The sequence below is a fragment of the Biomphalaria glabrata genome, chromosome 3 (assembly GCF_947242115.1).
Source record: "Biomphalaria glabrata chromosome 3, xgBioGlab47.1, whole genome shotgun sequence".
Taxonomy (NCBI): domain Eukaryota; kingdom Metazoa; phylum Mollusca; class Gastropoda; family Planorbidae; genus Biomphalaria; species Biomphalaria glabrata.
Window position 1 is genome coordinate 35,123,812 of NC_074713.1, and position 21,099 is coordinate 35,144,910.

Genomic DNA, 21,099 nt, shown 5'->3' on the forward strand with positions numbered 1-21,099 from the left:
GACACCAGAGAGTGACAAGACTATTACATAGACATGTTCAACCAGACATCAGAGAGTGACAAGACTATTACATAGACATGTTCAACCAGACATCAGAGAGTGACAAGACTATTACATAGACATGTTCAACCAGACATCAGAGAGTGACAAGACTATTACATAGACATGTTCAACCAGACATCAGAGAGTGACAAGACTATTACATAGACATGTTCAACCAGACATCAGAGAGTGACAAGACTATTACATAGACATGTTCAACCAGACATCAGAGAGTGACAAGACTATTACATAGACATGTTTAACCAGACACCAGAGAGTGACAAGACTATTACATAGACATGTTCAACCAGACATCAGAGAGTGACAAGACTATTACATAGACATGTTCAACCAGACATCAGAGAGTGACAAGACTATTACATAGACATGTTCAACCAGACATCAGAGAGTGACAAGACTATAACATAGACATGTTCAACCAGACATCAGAGAGTGACAAGACTATTACATAGACATGTTCAACCAGACATCAGAGAGTGACAAGACTATAACATAGACATGTTCAACCAGACATCAGAGAGTGACAAGACTATTACATAGACATGTTCAACCAGACATCAGAGAGTGAGTAGACTATTACATAGACATGTTCAACCAGACATCAGAGAGTGACAAGACTATTACATAGACATGTTCAACAAGACATCAGAGAGTGACAAGACTATTACATAGACATGTTCAACCAGACACCAGAGAGTGACAAGACTATTACATAGACATGTTCAACCAGACATCAGAGAGTGACAAGACTATTACATAGACATGTTCAACCAGACATCAGAGAGTGACAAGACTATTACATAGACATGTTCAACCAGACATCAGAGAGTGACAAGACTATTACATAGACATGTTCAACCAGACATCAGAGAGTGACAAGACTATTACATAGACATGTTCAACCAGACATCAGAGAGTGACAAGACTATTACATAGACATGTTTAACCAGACACCAGAGAGTGACAAGACTATTACATAGATTTATCTTCTACCTGATACTAAGTGATAAGTAATGTATACATCAACACAAGGGGAACAATTATAAATACAGGGGAAAAAACACTAAATCACATTCGAGACAACCAATTCACAAGTTTTGAACACGAAGAGATGCTATTATTGAGAGGGGAGGGGGGGGGGGAGAGAACTGTGTTGTCACAATCAACTAATTGAATAAATCGTCCAGACAAATATTACCTTATAAATTACAGAGAAGATAATTACGACCTACACGTAATGGCATATGCATGTGTTAATCTAGTCCTGCATGTTAATTTAAATTTGAGACTTTAAACTCTGCCAAGTCATTGGTTTTCCTGACTGATTCAAGCAACCCATTCCATGCTCTAATGGCACTAGGGAAGAAGCACTTGTCTGAACTAGTCCTAGCATATGGAATAAGAAAGTTTCACAAGTTTTAAAATTAACATTTTAAAGATAAATACAGTTCAGAACATATTTCATATTTCTTTGAACAATCACAAATTGCAGTTGACAATATTGTAATGCAATAAATAATTCTAATTTTCTTTTTGTTATAAAACCTTCACCTATGATGTGCTCCAAAAGTTTACTTATTCATTATTTTTTTAATTAAATATACTCAGCTAGTTTACAGAAACCCAGCTACAGTGTAAACTGGAACCCAACTATGCTCAAATAAGTAGGTACAATAAGCTGTCTGAACATTTGATTGCATTAAGATATTGAGCTAGTCTTATAACTTCTTGAACTAACTGATCACAGTTGTCTAGTCACTCAACAAACTAGACTTAATGATGAAGATCTGGAGTAGTACAAAAACAAAACAAAAATTTTCTTTTAAGTAAAAAAAACCAACAAAATACAATTTTATTTTATCTCTGCATTAGTTCACAAAACTACTGACAATAGAGTCATGTATACCAGTTCAGTAAACAGTTCAAGTACACAACATATAATGTCCTCCACTTTTTGTGAATTGTATCTCATCCTTTCTGTTAAACTAATTCACTTCTTTCAAGAGCAATTTTATTGAGTTAACTTTCAAGATAAAAAAAAATCCACTCCAAAGACATTTTTCCTGATAATTTTTAAAATGTGACCCTCCATCAAGAATCATTTCTTTATTTGATTGAATGAAATTTCACTAATAAGCACATTCTCTAAGCTGCCAACTCAGAGCTGCTCACTTGAAGCTATGTAAGCTACCGACTCAAAAACACCCACCTCTAAAATTTGATTTTGCACAATATCTAACAAACGGTTAAAAAAAGGACAAGAAACATAACAGTTTAAGGCTACTATTTGTTGATAAAACTATTCTATATAAAAAAAACAAAAAACATTAATTAACTTTACAGGCTGAGACTTCAAATAATTTTACAAAAAAAAGTGTGCAAAAATGAACAAATTATTAGGAAAAAAAAACGGTTACTCTTCATTATTTGCCCAATAGCTATCTAGTAGGCAGCAGTGCATTACAACTCATTTCCTGATGGAGGGCCACATAAAACTAGGGATCTTTGATTGAGCAAATGTCACCTTAAGTAGAATAAAAAAAGGATGGTCCTAAAGGCATCACTAAAATGACAAAAACATTATTTTTTTTTTTGTATTCTTAAAAGTTGTCAATAGAATACTAAACAGCTACAACACTGTTCATATCTAAAGCATACAGTAACAAATTAAAAAAAAAACTATGACACTGCTACAGCAACAAAACTGTACCCACGCAGGAACAGTTAAAAACTAAAACTTTCTGTAATTGAGTAATCATTGTTTGAGATAATATGAAACAAAAACATGTGGAGGGAAACATGAGATTTAAAACAAAGAGAACTAATTGTGGGCATCAAGTGGATGTGTTTAACTACCTGAGACCGTCAAGCCTCTAACATGAGACTTGTCTGTCAAGTCTTTAACATGAGACTATCTGTCAAGTCTTTAACAAGAGACTATCTGTCAAGTCTTTAACATGAGGCTGTCAAGTCTTTAACAATTCTGTTTATACATTGAACAATCAACTCATATACACTCTCTATTTACACTTGCAGCAGACAATCACATTTCTAAAACATCAGTAGAGTTAAAATAATCCAAAAAATGGGTTTGCATATGCCATTGGTTTCACGTTCGGATGAGGCTGCAAAAAAAAAAAATATATATATATATTTGCAATCAAAATAAACCTAATACACACACACAAAAATGAAACTATTTAAGTAACGTCTTCTAACATTGAAATAGGATAACTTAATGCCAATATTTTAAGACCTGATTGTTTTCATATATTTGTATGCTAAATTGATATTTAAAATAAGAACATAAATGAGTTCTTAATAACTTACAACTGCTTCATATGTAGTAAATTTTGGTGTTAGATTATCACCCGTAATGTTGATGTAAGCCCCTTTGTTTCCCATTGTATCACTGAAAAGAAAATTAATACAAAATGAAAAATAGATCAAAACTTAACTTCAAGGTTTTCTATTTTGAACACATTAAAAGACTCTTTAGAAAATATCTATTTTCCTCACACCCATATAATAATAAATAAAAATAATTTACCAGTAATTAGGTGCTGAAAAAACGGTAATGCATTTGCCATCATGCATGACTTCATAGCCATCATTCTTGACTTCATGGCTCCTGACTACATATTCAAGTTTATTCTTCTCTAGGAATTTTTGGGTTACATCTGGACCAAACTGAACTCCAACTCCTCTTTTACTGGGTGCACGTCCTAGCTGAGGTTGTGGATCTGACCAAAGCAGCTCACACATTATGCCTAGGTAGAAAGCAAAATAAATAAATAATAAATATATAAATCATTCAGAAACAATCAATTTTTTTTTTGTTGACATTACAGAGAATAGAATTAAATCAGTTAAGCCTTCAAGTCATGACACAAACATGGGCTAAAAAAATGTATTTGGGCAATGAAACTCATAAAAAAATGAGTTTAGTAAGAAAACTTCAATTAAGCCACTATTTGATCTTATGGCTAGATAGAACTATACAAATCAACATTGAGGGCTATATTAGACGAAAGGAGTATTCATGTGTAAGTTGTCAACCAACAGCTGATACTAAATAAGTAGATTCTTTAAAATGTTGATTATAATCTCATCTTTAATTAGTACAAAATTGAATGTAATAGTACCATTGATACAGTACTGCCAAAAAATATACAAATCATTCTGAAAATCTAAAATTGAGTCAAATGAAGGCAAGTAAAACAGACCTTAAGCTCCAACAATCTATTCATCTACATCAACTAGAAGTCAAAAAATGAACTACTTGGCAAAGTTTAAGTGAGCATACTGAATAAAGATAGATTAATGAACTATAATGGAACACAACTGTAAGCGCAAATATGTTAAATATCTGAAAGTTTTCTAATTTCATACTAAAGAATGCATGGTTCATACAACTTTTGTGAAAATAAATTCCAGACATTTTCCAGACTTTTTCCAGACATTTATCTTATGTTTTCCAGACTTACTAACAGTAAAAAGGATGGCTACCTGAGCATGCCGTATGTGCTCTGGACTGCTGTATTCGTGATCTTGGGTTCAAACCCTGCCAATAACTAACCCCTGCCGTACTGTGGGAGGTTTGGACTAGGGTGTAATAATAATTTTCAATTATGAAGGAACATACGAAACAAGGGGGAAAAAAAGTCACTAATCTTGTAGCACTTAGACTTGGGAAAATTAATAGGCCCTATACATATAGTAGACGTATATAGTTTAATAGGCCTAACTTAGTTGTAAAATCTTATTCTAAATCTCATAACTAGTCCAATAGTTTTATAATTTTTATATAGATATTTAGTGGCTTAAACAGATACTAGTTAAAAAGTAAAGACTTATTTAGACTAGCCTAGGACGCCTAGGTTAGAGGGCCTACCTCTTGTAGGCCTATACTTCTATTGGAGGAGATAAATGAAGATATAGAGTTAGAGTAACTGTATTGAACTTGAAATTTAATTTGTAATAGTGGCTTACTTATGTCTAATTCACAATAGGCCTATGCCTTTGGCTTTGTCAATATTGACTTGTTTTTGTTTTTTTTAACAGGGTAAAAATTGATAATATTGATATCTAGATCTAAATCTATATCATAACCATACTAGATTATAATTATAGATCTATATGCTAAGTATGCTAGATCTAAATCTAGACTTAGATCAAGACTAAATCTAGTAGAAGACCTAGTATTCTAAGTCATTTTAGTTTTTGAGTTTAGACTCAAGATCTATATTCTACATTGAATAGATTTGGGGAAAAAGGATGGGGGGGGGGGGGGGGGGGGGGGGAGGAATCATGCATTTTCGAGACTAAATCTAGTTGTAGACCTAGAACTAGTAATCTAAGTCATTCTTGTGGCCTAGTCTTTTAGTTTAGACTAAGATCTAGATCTATATTCTATGTTGACTAGATATAATATAACTTGTTTTCTTTATTTAACGGGGGGGGGGGGGGGGGGGGGGGTCGCGCATAGATCGAGACTAAATTAGGTACTAAATCTAGTAGTGGACATAGATCTAGTAATCTAAGTCGCGCATAGATTAAGACTAAATCTATACTAGACCTAGTAATGTAAGTCATTCTAGAGGCCTAGTCTTTTACTAGTTTAGACTCAAGTGTGCATAGACAGCTGCCAAATAATTTACCTAAAAAACTAGGGGCCTTCGATGGGAAGTTTTACCGATCTTATAGGCATATTCTATGTTGACTAGATATATTATAATATAATTTGTTTTCTTTATTTAATTTTGGGGGGGGGGGGGGGGGGGGAGGCTAGTAGAAAACCTTGATCTATTAAGAAGTGGCGCATAGATCAAGACTAAATCTTGTAGAATTTAGTAGATCTAGTAGACCTAGAACAGATCTAGATCTAGTAACGAAAGTCGCGCATAGATCAAGAATCAAGACTAAATCTAGTAGTAGACCTAGATCTAGTAATCTATCTAAGTCGCGAATAGATCGAGACTTTTAAATCTAGTAGTAGACCTAGATTCTAGATCTAGTAAGTCATTCTTGTTGCCTAGTCTTTTAGTTTAGACTCAAGATCTAAATCTATATATTCTATGTTGACGTCATTGACAAGATATATTTGTTTTCTTTATTTTAAAAAAAAAAAGGGGGGGGGGAGTTTCGCGCATGCATAAATAAATCTAGGCCAAAAACTTCCCGACCTTTGGTAGCCTAACTGAAATTTGATCGACCATCTAGATAATATAGACTAACATCTTCTAATCATCTTCTTTTTTGAAGTAACGTCTGTATTATATAAGATAACAGCAGTCATAATAAACTAGTTAGGTCAGTCTGGGACTAGATCTATTACTAAATCTGATTTAAGTCTACAGTACACCGTCTAGAAATTGGCTGGCATTTCACAGACATGCCGTGGATTGCGCGTGCTTTCACAATAGATAGATCTAGTAGGCCTATTAATGGAAGCCTCTATGCCCAACTAGATCTAGCAGCCTAGCGTTTTACCGGTTACGGCGCCTGAATGACATCGGATTAATTTTTTTTTCCCAGACATTTAACAAAATTGCCTCGAAAAGTAGCAATTTTCCAGACTGAAATCTGAATTTTGAAATTCCAGACTTTTTCCAGACTTTCCAGACCGCGTACGAACCCTGAGAATGGCTGGCTAATCAAGAACAGAGTAAAGAACTCACCACTTTCTGGAGGTTGTTTGTTACGAGGCGTCATGGCTATGTCATCAAGTGAAACATCATCTGAAGAAAACAGACCACCATGCATAACCTGGAATAGTTTTAAGAAACTGGTTTTAAAAATAACATTTATTTAATTAGTAAGTCAGAAATCACAAGACTATTAATTCAAATAAAACAAAAAACAAATAAAAAAATAGCTCTAAAAAAATGTTGTTTTTTTAAGAAAAATAATAACAAATTTAAGAATTTTAATTTTTGCTAAAAAGAAAATGAGTAAAAGACTAAAAATTCTATTCCGTGTGGCTGAGTGGTAAAAGGTACTTGACTACCAATCAAGGGGTATTGACTTGAGCTGAGTTGTGTTTGCTGAATAAAGGCAACATGGAAACCTTCTCCTTTACCATCGCAGATCTACAACAAGAGGACCTGAACACACTAAGCATGCTATACAATAGTAATTAATGTGTTTTTTAAAAAGTCTCATTTTAGATCTTTACAAAATTGGAATGTCAGGATTTATATTGGAGCAAAACTAAATATATAAATATTTGTATTGCATTTATCTTTCTTAACAATACATTCTTCTTTTTCTTTATAAACATATTTAATTGAAACTGTATCAGAATAATTCAATAAAGATTTGTGTACCAATATTTTCTGGTTTATACAGTGGGCTAATGGAAGCCAGTTAAAAACTTCTGTAAAAAGCTCACACAACTGAGATGAATATCTAGTTTTGTAAGTTAATGAAAATATTCAAAATTAATGAACAGCAAAAAAATTAATAAATAAAAAATTAAATAAAAATTAAAAAAAAAAATTGGCAGATTTCAGTACGTAGTTTTTTCTGTAAAAAGTAGCATTGATAAATAGAAAACTATCTACTGCTAGTTTAAAAAATTTGCTTTCTAAATACACTGCACAATGATGAAGGATACTTTGATTTGACTTCCCCTTCAAAACCATACATCTGGTTCATGGTTAAACTTTCATGATTTCCTTAGAATTAAAAAAAACATTTTTTTTAGAATGCTATCAAAATGTAATATGCAATTTAAAAGAATGAAGTTATATACACAATAGAAAAACTGTTATAAAACTGTTATAACTTTTAACTAAAACCACAAATCAGAGGCGTAGTAGGCATAGCTGGCCCCTGGCACTTTATTAGCACCCCCCCTCATTCCAGTACCCGGTAACATCCCTTAGTAATAGAGAATGTATTTTAAAAATTTAATAACAATATAATACAAATAACCAAATAATGTATTACCTAACTAATATACATGCTATACAAGTAGTTACTAGCTAACTTTGCTTCTACTAAATACTATACTGTTTTTTCCATGCTAAAAAGGGACACTAATGCAACATTGTCTTTCAGATTCAAGTTTAACTGTTATGTTTAAATCGTTTTTCTTGAATTCATTCAAAATCGAATGCATGGAACAGTAACCTGCAATATGATTAACTGTTCACATGATCTTCCTCTATATGAATGTTAAATATGTATAACTTCAAGATGAAAGGCCTACAAATGTTGAAAACCTGATACAACTTGTACCTTGGTGTAATCCACTAATATTCAATTATTTTTTTTTTATATGTCATGGAAATACCAAAACTAGTTATGCCTATCACAACAACGTCAAAATGAATTTAATCCTCTTCTGGGATTTAAAGTTGATAACCAACTAATTAGTAACATTAAGCAAATAAATATTAGGTACTTTAATTTGATTTGACTTCCTATATCTCTCATCAAAAACAAATGTTGAAAGTCTTTAGGTATGTACATATTGCTTTTATCAACAGTATGTTTTAATCAAAGAATCGTTTTGGGGATATATTGAAATACAAGCTTTTAAAAATGCATCCTCAATTTTATAAAACAAAAATGTCCAATCATATTTTAATAATAAACTGGATTAATTGATTTAACAACAGGTCCTAAGTCCTACTTAGGAGATGAAATGACTTCACTGGAGACTTCACTTAATTAATTTTTTAAACATTGGTAAAAATATTGTTTTTACTTGATAGTTCCACTATGGATTATAGCTACAATGCAAATGACAGTTTTTTGTTTCTTGAAATACATAATAAAGTTGGGGGGGGGGGGGGATGGAGGAGGAGGTGGAGAAATAATGGCTTCAAAATTAACTATTGTCTTTTTATTGTCTATTTAATTCATTTTTTTAAATGCTGCTATAAGAGTTTTATTCATATAGTGTTCACCGATTTATAATCTAAAATCAGATTTGCTAATAAGAAAAGATGTTTAAACAGAGAACCCATCTATACTTCTTGATGCACATTGATAAATTGTGATGAACACAGCACATTGTTTCCTGCATGGTGATTGCAACAGATGTTAGGAGAGTGGAAGTCTCTTGTAGAATTAAATTATCATAACAGTAATTTATAAGACAGATCAAGAATTAGAAATTAGTTGCATTTGAAAATGTTAGTTAAAATATATTTTCAAGAACCTGTTTTTTTTTTAATTAATTGAAAATTTCAAGAAAATCTTATTTGTTTTTTGCTGCTCCTCTGAGAGTGCTGCCCAGGGCATGATGCACCTCCTCACTTCCACTCACTACGCCTCTACCACAAATAAAATAAAACTTCAACACTTACCTCTTGCCATGTAAAAATGTTTTGGATATAGAAGTTTGTAACTAAGTAAAGTCATGATACATTCAACAGAGAAAGAACCACGATCAACAAAATCACCATTGAAGAGCTACACACTCAGTTAAGGAAAACTTTTTTTTTATACTCAGGAAATCTAAGATTCTAGATTACCTAAACAAAAATGTCATATTGTAAAAAAAAAATCTAATTAATCCACTAATGTTATTCAAACATTCCATATTATTGAGCAAACTGAATTTAGTGATGTGTTTTTTTTATAAAAGGGCTAACCTAAACAAGGGTATACATTAAAATCTTTGAAAATAGGATACATAAGGATTTTCTTCTGAGGGTTTGCCATTCATAGTGAAGATATTCAATAAATCATAGTACTGACCATGAATGTCTCCACATATAGTGAACTTTGAACTCTAGGGGAAAAAAAGGCTCAAGTATATACCAGACATAAAATGCATACATTTGAAAACACAAAGTAACTGAATATGTAGGCAAGCAATAAAAAAATAATAAGCTAGTGTTGTGATTTATACAATTAATTATATACAAAAGAAACTTTTTTTTTAATCTAACACCATTGAAAAAAAAAACACTTTTGAGAACAAGTAAAGTACTGGCTAGGACTAACAAAATGATAATGTATTGCTCAAAGTGTCCATACTTACCCCAGGAACATTGATATAAACTAATGACTTCTGCTCACTAAACAATTTTTTAGCTTGTATTAAAATCTGTCAAGAAAGAGACATGTATCTTTATAACAGCATACATCCTTGTTCATTCTATTTACTATACATATTATCAGATAGCCTATATCAGTAATCAGACCAATGATCTAGGTACCTGGCAGACATATTTCTTGGGTAATTTCTTTTGTTCTTTGTAAGCTTCCATAAGTTGTTCTACAAAGTCTTGTGTTACTTTGCCATCTTGTAAATGAGGACCATCATAGTTTGGTTCAATAACTGCAAAGTATATCATCAGAAACAATGTTTCCATCATATGTCTATAAGATAACTCAATGACAATTACACACTTGACTATGCCCGCTGATTTGTGCCGACGCTTTATATTGCTAATTATGGTCGGAACATCCCAACCTTTTTTTTTTAACATTCAATAAACAGGCCACATTTTAAGGATTCCCCTATCTGTTACTATGAAATGGTCCACCCTCTTTCTTCTCTTCCTTTCTGTTCTTTCTCTTGCTCTAGGATCCCCCCCCCCCCGGTCTGACATAAAGTTTGACTTGATTTGGAACAACCCACTTTATAATGCCCCCCCCCCACTCACCCAATCCGACACACACATGCTTTGGTCAGTGAATTCTAATAATGCATAAATTATGCTAAGATATATAAAGGCAGACAAGAAGAATTATTATTATAAATTATGAAGGCCTAAATTTTTAAAAAAATGAAATCGGGGCACTCAAGACTGAGTGTGTTCACAAAAGAAATGCTGACAAAAGTTTTAAATTCTTGATTCCTTGCGCCCACCTTCAACATATCTGTTTGTTTTATAAAACAACTTCAAGCATCAGAAACCAGAATTAATAGCTTTTTCTTACAACAGCTATTCAGCTGACTTAATAACCCAGCTTTTATATTAGAAACAAGTTCAATGACTAATTAGGATTATCAGCCTGAAAAAAATTTTTTAAAATGTTTTGTTATTGTAGAGGATGCCTAAGCTTTCATTGCTAACTTTGCAAAGAATGGTCTGAAAGAAGAAAATCTGAATTCTTTCAAAATGTGATAAAATATTTCAAGTGTCTGCATACCTCGTAAAGAAATTTCTTATATACTAAACTACGGTACTTTTATAGAATTAGATGTCAATGATCCAGCTTAACAAACCATTACATCTGGTTTAGGTCTATTTTCACTTGTAACAAAAATTCCCATTCTTTTGAAAGAATTTTCTGTTACCTCTATTATGGCATGTTGAATACACTATAGGCGTTATAATTATAAAATCATTGCCAAGTGACAAGGACGGCATCACTCTAACATATTCTAGAAAAGTTATGACCTACACTAAAAGTGTAAATATTTTGACTAATGTACAAAATGTCCAATATAACTTTATGCTGTGTTAACTTTAGGATTGCCGCATTTTTGTGTATGTTAGGTGTTTGAATAATGTTTTATATTTCCTGAGTATATTTCTTTATATTTAGAAAAATTTAAAATTTGCCCCTCAAAATACACATTTCCTGGTCTGGGAATACACATTTCCCTTTTGGCTTGTAGGCATCTCTGTATTATGTTTTAGCTTTAGGAAGTTACAAACCTAAACTTTCAATGTCAATTGTGTCTGACAAACATTTCCCATCATCTGTAGCTATAGCTTTTTCAAAGGCCAACCTCTTGCAAATTTTGTTACACTCATCATACTTCATCTTGGCATCTTTATCACTTGGGCGAACTTTGGTGACCTAATTGAATAGAATTATTTACATAATAGGCTTAGTAATAATAACTAGAATGCACCAATAATAAATAATACCTAGAAAGTATCAATAAGTGACTACTTACACAAAACTAAATCTACTAACTATTAATGAGAGATTATTTATACAGTTGAAACGCTACAAAACAGGAATATAACAAAATTTTCAATCAGGAAATAGAGTGACCAATTTAAAACATCAGGAATATTACAGTACTTTAAAAATAGCAACTGCTGACTTACTGCTTCAAAATCTTTCAATGCAAGTTTAAATTTTCCCAAGGCCATGTTAGCTGAAGCTCGTCTGTAATAGGCCTTTTGAAAGATGCATTTTAAGCATTAAAAAACAATTATTAAACTATATGAACCATATAATTTTAAGGTAAGAAAAATATAACTACAATTTTAAAAAATGTTAATTACAATTTTCTGTTTGTTATATTACAAAATGAAGTTTTTCAATACAGAGCAATATAAACATAATCTATATAAAACTGATATTTAAATAATGAAATGTTATACCACTACTTACTTACTATACAAAAATAATATAGAGAAAAAAAAAAGTAAGATTAAAATCTAATTAAATTATGGCCATATTGTAAATTCTCTCTTTCTTTAAAAATACATTTACTTTGCCATCAAAACACAAAAATATAATTAGTTCTAACAACAAAGCTAGTGTCATTTGACCCATTAGCTATTTTTTTTTAGTGATATCACATGAGATGAGACCTACAGAAGAATAAATTGTTGTTTATAATTTACTTTCTTTTATTTAAACTTTTTTTTTTAGTACATGAGCAATTATTCAGGTTCGTATCTGGAAAACTAACACAACCTAAAGCATTGGGGAGTAAGACATTAGTCAAATTGCTTTTATTTTCAATCCACCACTTCCCTCTCTATTACCATTCAACATTATACTTTAAAATTACCTTTAGATAGTTTTTATCTAAAGACAAAGCTTTAGAGGCATCTTGCAAAGCATATCCAAAACACTCTGTTCGTAGATAAGCAAAACTTCGATTCCCATAGTAAGCAGCAACAAAAGGATTCAACCTAATAGCTTCTGAATATTTTTCAATGGCCTTGGAGTAGTCTTCATCTAGGACAATTAGTTTGATTGTTATTATATGAAGATTTAGCATATTTGCATATTTTAAGCATAGACCTTGAAGTATTATGACATCTAGGAATAAAATTAACTCATAAAATGCTCACATTAATAAACATTCAAGCTTTTTTAATTGAAATATTTTGTCAATCAAAAATTGTTCTAAATGTACATTTTTATGTAATTATCACCACATGATGCAATGTAATTATCACCACATGATGCAGTCTCAAAATGGCATAAAAATGCTGTACTTTTTCATGTTTTTTTTTTTTGACAAACCAAACTGCTGTTGAAAAACAAAACAAAAAACTATACATTTGGTTAGATTAAAAAGTTTAGCAGAATTATGCCTATTACTTATATTGACTTTTGACAGTTCAGATAAGACTTTTGAACAATATATATTATATTTATAAAAACCAGCATGCAATTTAATAAATGTTTTTCTCAGTCAAAGCACGGACATTATCAGTTGTTACACTTGCCATCTTGTTCCAAGACAACCCAACAATTTCAAGATAGTTCTTCATATCACTAATAAATACTGGCCTGAAATTGCTTCTTGGGCTGAATATCTCAAAATATTGCCTAAAAGAATAATTTCCATTTACTAAATACTGTTTAGAATGTAGAGATCATGTTTCTTTAGCCTCTTCATCATAAGGGATAAGAATCAGAAATTTTAATCATTTCTATAGATATTTACAATTATTTATTTTAATACATTTGCATTTTTTATATGCACAATCTGTGGGCACACCGGATTTCTGTAGGTGTACACGGGCGCAAAAAACACTCCAGCCTACAGACCATAATTTACTCACCCCTGAATTACTAAATTCTTAATTTTGTTTTTAGATACTCATACATCACTTCCCACAACAATACTGAAAGTGAATCTAGATCTAACCAATTGTATCACTTCATTCTTACAGTCACTTAGTGACGGTCTAGTCCATAGCCCGACTGCCCAGTTGACAGAGGTACTACTCCTACAGAACCCCCATACACCCTACGCTGTCTAAGGAGTATTCATAAGGTGCACTGGTCCAACCACATACCAGACACAGACTGTCCAACTTGAACAGTATCAATGCGACAGTAAAAAGGTCCCAACTTCGATGGGCGGGACATGTAGTCCACATGCCAGACAAACGCCTTCCCAAAGACTTCTGTATCAGGAGTTGTGTGCAGGAAAGCGCTCCCAGGGAGGCCAATACAAGTGCTACAAAGACACTCTCAAGAGCTCCTTCAAGGAATGCGATATCGACATTCCCAGCTGGGAAGCACTAGCTCTCGATCGCTCCTTATGGCGTGAAGCTGTGAGTCTCAGAGTCTCAAGATATGAAGCAAGAAGAGTGGCCAAGGTGAAAGAGCGCCGAACCAACAAAAAGCTTAGAGAAGAAGCAGGCCTATCTCCAACTGACCAAATCTACACATGCCACGTATGCGGCCGGCTTTTTAAAGCAAGGATTGGACTTTACAGTCATCTTCGAGTCCACAGGAAATGAGAAATGTGCTAATCTTTGACAACGAAGGAGGAGCTATAGTCCATAGCTATGGTACAGTTATATATATATATTGTTACGAATCTCACTATCCAGGCTCTCTGCAAACTGCACCATACACCACCAACTTTAAGAACTTGACAACTCAGGGCTCCAAAGTAACGTAACACTTTAATAGTTGAATAAATAACAGCCAATACTGTACAATTGGCAACATGGACACTGTACAAATATCTCTCCGATAACACTGTTCCGCCGTATCAACTCTTGCACTGGCCTCTCAATCTCGTTCCGGGCTTGCACTGGGTTCAACAGTTCAGGACTAACTTCACACACTAGGCTCGTTGTGTCGGACTCGATTGCAGACCAAGATCAAGACGCCAGTCGTCTCAACTGTACTTGACAGTACTCCACACTGAACAGTCGTAATGCTCCGAACAGAACCGCACCGCTGAACTGTGCTGTAGTCGACCGGACTGTAGTGAACCGGGCTCTGAACCTTGGAGCCCCTTTTCTCAACCGTCTTGACTGCGACACCTCCGCTCTAATATAGGGACCCTACTGGCCTTCTCGAACCGGACAGAACGCTGCTCGACGTTTCTAGGTGGTCAGATGACTACAACTCTCGTGACGCTCCTGAGCTCTGTTCACGACGTCGATCCTTCCCGAACCGTCTTGTTGACACTCGTCTCGGCTGACCGTCGTAACTCGTCACGGTTGACCGCTCGTCTAGCGCTGGCCTGGGGCGATTTGCATCGACTGACAACACTCACACCACTACCCCCATCTGTGCCACCACCAGGTTTATAACAAAATGTATATATATAGACATGATATTGTTAAGACATGGGGTTAAACTAAAGAAAATAACTCACCGATTCTCAGATCGCTGGTATCTCTTCGATTGCAGAAACACAATCCAACTATGATCAATCAATATCCCCGATAAAAAGAAACAATGTCACAATCTCCAAATCAAACCTACAAATCCCGATTCACTAATACAATAGAAAACAATTCTCAATCCTCAGTCAAGAAATCCAAAAATCATAACTAAAGTCTCTTAACACATTTACACGCTAGTCAAGGTCATTTACGCCCAACAGCATAAACAATAATCACCCTACTTTGCACGTGAAAAAAAAAGGTTAGTCAGGGAGGAACAGGGTTACAACACTGCATCCTCCCTATTTCTGTTTGTCCCCAACAGACCCTGGTTTCCTCACAATACTGGTGCAACTGTTCCAAGTGCACAACCTCGTCCTGGAACACAAAATCAGTCTGGCTGAGCCCATTTTCACTGGCACGACGTCCCCAAACTCCAGCAACATTTACCTAGCCCCACCACATTCTTCCTCCGACAGATCCTCACCCTCATCTCCAAGTATCCGATCAACTCAAGAATCACATGACGAGGCACTAGCTACAGGCACCACCACATTACACGATGCAATAAGTTCCATTGGACAACAAGTGGTGATAACATTCTTCTTCTGAAGGTTGTAAGCTTGAGTGTCAAACTTCAAAACCCGACCAGGTACCCTTCGGCCGTTTCTATTAACAGCCAGTTTTCTCCCCACAGGCACTCTACTGCATGCTTCCTTTGACTGCTCTATAAGGTTTGTGATAGACACAGGATCATTACCGTCTATTGTGTCACATATAATGGCTTCAGACTGTGCGGGTATGCTGGTACCTTTCGTTATCAAGACCCTATATATCTGTTCTTCTTCCATGTCGTTCCCCAGCAACAGAATTTCAAGATTTCCATATTGCACTGTGCCACCCCCAATATTCATGGAGAATCCAAATAACTGCATGAAGTCTAGTCCCAGAATATCAATGATATTGGCGACCAAGAATTCAAGACTAAAATGTTGATTTGCTATCTCAATGTTTATAGTGATCTGTCCTAAAACTGGCAAAAGTTCTCCACTAGATGTTTTTATAGAATAGCCACTTATTTCATATATTACATTATTCTCAATAAGACTAGGATGAATTATCGATCTCGATACGCCCTTATCTAATAGAAATCTGCAAAAACAAACTCCTGTTTTCCCTTGCACTCTATAAACTTCCTTCATGTGTTCGTCCCCAAATCGCAATTCCATTATTCTACCAATGTCCTTGTAATCTTGCAGGTTGTTAACTATCTGTTGCAATTCGGAGGCCTTTCCTCGCAATGCTAACATTAATCCAGTTGCTTTTTCCTCGTTCGTACTCCAGTTGTTCACTTTAGCAGCCGCCTCAAATTGTTTTTTATAGAATGTCCACGAGACTGTACCATAAAAAATAGGTGGCTTGACTTTCCAAGTTGTTTCGCTTGATCCTGAATTTGTTTTTATGCGTTGAACCTTGCCCAGCTCGACCTTGACTGCCTGGAGACCTCGTCGTTAAAGGCTTTAATCTTTTGCTCCATCTCTACTGTAAGCAGTGACTTCACAGCGGTGATTTCCTCCCTTAAGTTAATTCTGAATTCCTCCAGATCTGTTTTCAGACCAGTCGCCATTGCTCGCATTAACCCTAGAAGCTCCTCTTTTATTTCACTCAACATTCTGCAGAGATCAGCCTTCATTTCAAACTCGTAAGTGTCCGGGTCAAACCCGTCTTCTTTCAAAGCATCTCTCAGACGGCTAACGAGGGCTTCTTTGTTTCCTGACGCTGTGATGTCCCGCCTCTTTAACTCTTTACGGATTTCGTTAATCTGGAGCTCATGTAGGCGTTTAGAAGTAGACGTATTGGTAAGTAGAGTAGGCGCTATCCCGCTTCGACACCAGTTGTTAAGACATGGGGTTGAACTAAAAAAAATAACTCACAGATTCTCAGATCGCTGGTATCTCTTCGATTGAAGAAACACAATCCAACTATGATCAATCAATATCCCCGATAAAAAGAAACAATGTCACAATCTCCAAATCAAACCTACAAATCCCGATTCACTAACACAATAGAAAACAATTCTCAATCCTCAGTCAAGAAATCCAAAAATCATAACTAAAGTCTCTTAACACATTTACACGCTAGTCAAGGTCATTTACGCCCAACAGCATAAACAAAAATCACCCTACTTTGCACGTGAAAAAAAAAAGGTTAGTCAGGGAGAAACAGGGTTACAACAATATCTTCTCTACGACTACTGCAGGAGAAATTCAGAGAGAGAGACAGACCCCTTTACATCATTTTTGTTGATCTGACTAAAGCCTTTGACATGGTCAGCAAAAGTGGCCTTTTCAAACTCCTAAGGAAAATTAGTTGCCCTCCCAAACTACTGAAGTTCATTGAGTGCTTTCATGAGGAAACTAAATGTACTGTCAAATTCAATGGAGCCCAATCAGCACCCTTGAGGTTTGCAGTGGTGTCAAGCAGGGATGTGTGCTCGCACCTACTCTGTTTGGCATATTCTTCTCCTGTCTACTGCATTATATGTACAAGGACATAAACCAAGGTGTGTTTCTCCATACAAGATCCTCTGGAAAACTTTAATGTATCAAGGCTGCGGGCAAAAAACCAAGGTTAGGAAGTTACTCATCAGGGAACTCCTGTATGCTGATGATGCAGCTATTGTGGCTGATTCTGATATTCAGTTACAGTCCTTGGTTGACAAACTATCTGCTGCTTGCCAGAAGTTCGGCTTAAACATCAGTCAAAGCAAGACTAAGATACTTGTCCAAAACACAAACACTGCACCTCAAGTAAGCATTAATGGTCAACCACTAGAAATTGTTGATCACTTTTGCTACCTTGGCTCCATTATATTTAATAAAAACCTATATTTATATATATATATTTAAGGTCAGAGGCCATGTGTTTTCATTTAATTCAAATTTTGCCACACATTATTTGATTCCAAACACCAAAATTTATTTCAAACAGTCTCTATATTTTGGAATCAATAAACTCAGATTTTAATTTTATATTGATTTTAACTAAATTTTAAGATCCCCAGGCATAGCCTCTCTCTCACATGAAATCATTAAGATAATTTCAAATTATGCATAAATACAAACACAAAAAATAAAAATATGAACACACTTATTCTACCAAAATTAGGTCACTGGGATAGTGACCTACACCGACTTTTAGACTTATTTTATGTTTGCATAATTAGATGTGTGTTGAATGTTTGTGTTTTTGTTTATTCATTCATTTAATACATTTCTAATACAGATGATCTTTTGTAGTATATTACAGGCTAGGATGGCCATTCTTGCCTAAATAGCTGGAATCAAACAACTTGGCTTATGAATCAAATAAATCAGCTCCAAAATAAAAAACAGAATAAATATTGGTTGCCGTGCTCATTAGCATAGACTTAGCCAACCAAAAAATATAGTCTTATCGGAACACAAGGAAGAGGTAAAGACTTTACTTTACTAAAGTCATCCTGGTAACAGAAAAAAACAACACCCTGACTTTATAATCTAATCTAGAGTAGTATTCTACACAGTAACACACTCACACTGTTACACAGTCAATCAGATTCTTATTTTAGACTCAAGACTGAGACATCACATCACAGTTGTGTCACAAGACTCACAAATCTCTCTCTCTCTCTAACTCTACTCTGACAGTCTGATAGTTACTACAGTACAGTAACACTTACACTAGTCTAGACAAGTGCCTAGCCTACTGTCACTCCCTACTGTCAGTGTCACTACTCACAGACTCAGTACTCTTGAGTACTGCAGTACTGGCCTGGGTAATTTCCAGTAATGATCTACCACGTCTTATCTTTTAACTTAAAGTCTTATCATAAAACATTATTTTTACTTACTTTTAAAAAAGACATTTGCCTCTTCCTTAATTTCTTCTGCTTTCTTTTTATCTTCATCCTTAACTTCACTAGGATTTTTAGGGAGTTCTTCGTTAGATTCAACAGTCGTGCTTTCATTCCCCATAGTTTCCGCCATACTTGGTTTCCATGTGTAGGGTGGATAACTCTATTATTAAGAACAACAGCCGGAAAAAAAAGCTCATAGTATACTGTATTGACCTAGTCAGAATAGAATAAAACTATCCTGCTGAGTATTCTAGAATCTAGATCCATGTAGTCTAGATCTAGAATCCAGACCTAAATTTAGATAGATCTTACCATTTTTTTTTTGTGTAGCGCAATTTTAGTATGCTCATTGCGCTATGCTATAATATTAAACATGGTCGAATGTAAAAAGAAATGTAGACAGTACAGTGTTCATATTATCTACTCCATAGATCAAAAGGTCTGCAGCGTTGATTATTTGAATTTTGTCTTCATTCCATCATAGAGGGAAAAAATTGCCAATGTGCCTTTTATGCAACAAAGTTTTATGTAATGACACTATGAAATCATCTAAAGTGGAATATCATTTGAGATAATTTCCCCTTGTTAAAATACAATTAAAGATCAGAATAGACACACAGAGCGGTCAAAATTTTCACTTCGATACCCGGTATCACCCGGTATCACAAAAGTGAAGTCTTATCTTATCTTATATAATACAGACGTTACTTCAAAAAAGAAGATGATTACGTCCTACGCGTCATGTATTTAGTCATGTATTTAGTCATGCATATTAACCAATGACTTAAATTCAGCCAAGTCACTGGTTTTCCTGGCTATAGCTCAGGCAACCTGTTCCATGCTCTAATAGCACTAGGGAAGAAGGAGTGTTTGTACAAATTTGTCCTAGCATATGGGACGAGGAATGTGCCTTTAGCCTATCTTTGTGTCTTTCAGAGTATTTTATTAAATTTTGTTTTTGTATTTGAAGATTATGGTTCAGTGTTTTATGTATGATTGCTACTTTACTTTTAAGCCTTCTGTCCTGAAGGCTTTCTAAATTTAGTGATTTTACTAAAGGTCTTATCTTATCTTATCTTATCTTATCTTATATAATACTCTGGTTAAGTGTGAATATTCGTTTGTTATGAATCGCACTGCTCTATTTTGTGTCTGTTCCAGTTTTTTAATGTTTTCTTGAGTTGAGGGTCCCAAACGGAGGATGCATATTCTATTATTGGCCTAACCAAGGTTAAATAACATTTTAGTTTTATGTTCTTATTTGATTTATAGAAATTTCTTTTAATAAATCCTAATGCTTTGTTTGATTTTTTTGTAGTTTCATCAATATGTGGATTCCATGACAGTTTTTCATTTATTATAACACCTAGGTATTTTGCGTTTTTAGTCTGTGTTACTGGTTTGCCATGAATAAGATAAGTGGAATTAATTTGTTTTAGTTTTTTTGTTACTCTTAACAACTGACATTTTTCTGGGTGGAAAGACATGCTCCAATTTGATTCCCATTTCTGTAATTCATCTAATTCTCTTTGTAAAATATCTGTGTCCTGTGTTGTTTTTATTGTTCTATATATTATTGCGTAAAATTGAAGGACTATTTTAAAGAATAGGAATCCTTTCATCGAATATAATATCAGTAGCTATGGTTAGTTGCTACTGAATTGATAGTAAGCTTTTTAAAACAAAATGCTAGTAAAAGATATGTACATGGTTTTATAAATTGACAATTAACATTTAGTTGCTAAAATCTGAGTGAGTGGTAGATTGCATGAATATCTTCAAATTGTTATTAACGCAGTGAAACAAATAGGATGCATTGCTTTTAATATACTATTA

The 21,099-nt window shown here is 34.2% G+C and overlaps 1 protein-coding gene across 1 annotated transcript; it reads right to left on the reverse strand.

Moving 5' to 3' along the window:
* Positions 1-1,891: 1,891 nt before the first annotated feature.
* On the reverse strand, positions 1,892-19,427 carry LOC106079267 (serine/threonine-protein phosphatase 5-like). Its single transcript, XM_056024724.1, has 14 exons — positions 19,258-19,427; positions 12,791-12,960; positions 12,096-12,167; positions 11,694-11,838; positions 10,242-10,363; positions 10,064-10,129; positions 9,713-9,811; positions 9,384-9,489; positions 7,682-7,742; positions 7,392-7,473; positions 6,744-6,831; positions 3,614-3,833; positions 3,394-3,475; positions 1,892-3,188 (listed from the first exon to the last, which is right to left on the reverse strand). The coding sequence occupies exons 1-14, from the start codon at positions 19,391-19,393 to the stop codon at positions 3,132-3,134; spliced, it is 1,506 nt and encodes a 501-aa protein (XP_055880699.1). The 5' UTR covers positions 19,394-19,427; the 3' UTR covers positions 1,892-3,131.
* Positions 19,428-21,099: the final 1,672 nt, after the last annotated feature.

Excerpts from the sequence above, each read along its gene's own strand:
- LOC106079267 (XM_056024724.1), bottom strand. The coding sequence starts at position 19,393 with ATGGCGGAAACTATGGGGAATGAAAGCACGACTGTTGAATCTAACGAA. Across the intron at positions 9,812-10,063 it reads TTTATATCAATGTTCCTGGG|AGTTCAAAGTTCACTATATG; the intron begins GTAAGTATGGAC and ends TTTTTCCCCTAG. Across the intron at positions 3,476-3,613 it reads TTTTCAGCACCTAATTACTG|TGATACAATGGGAAACAAAG; the intron begins GTAAATTATTTT and ends TTTTCTTTTCAG.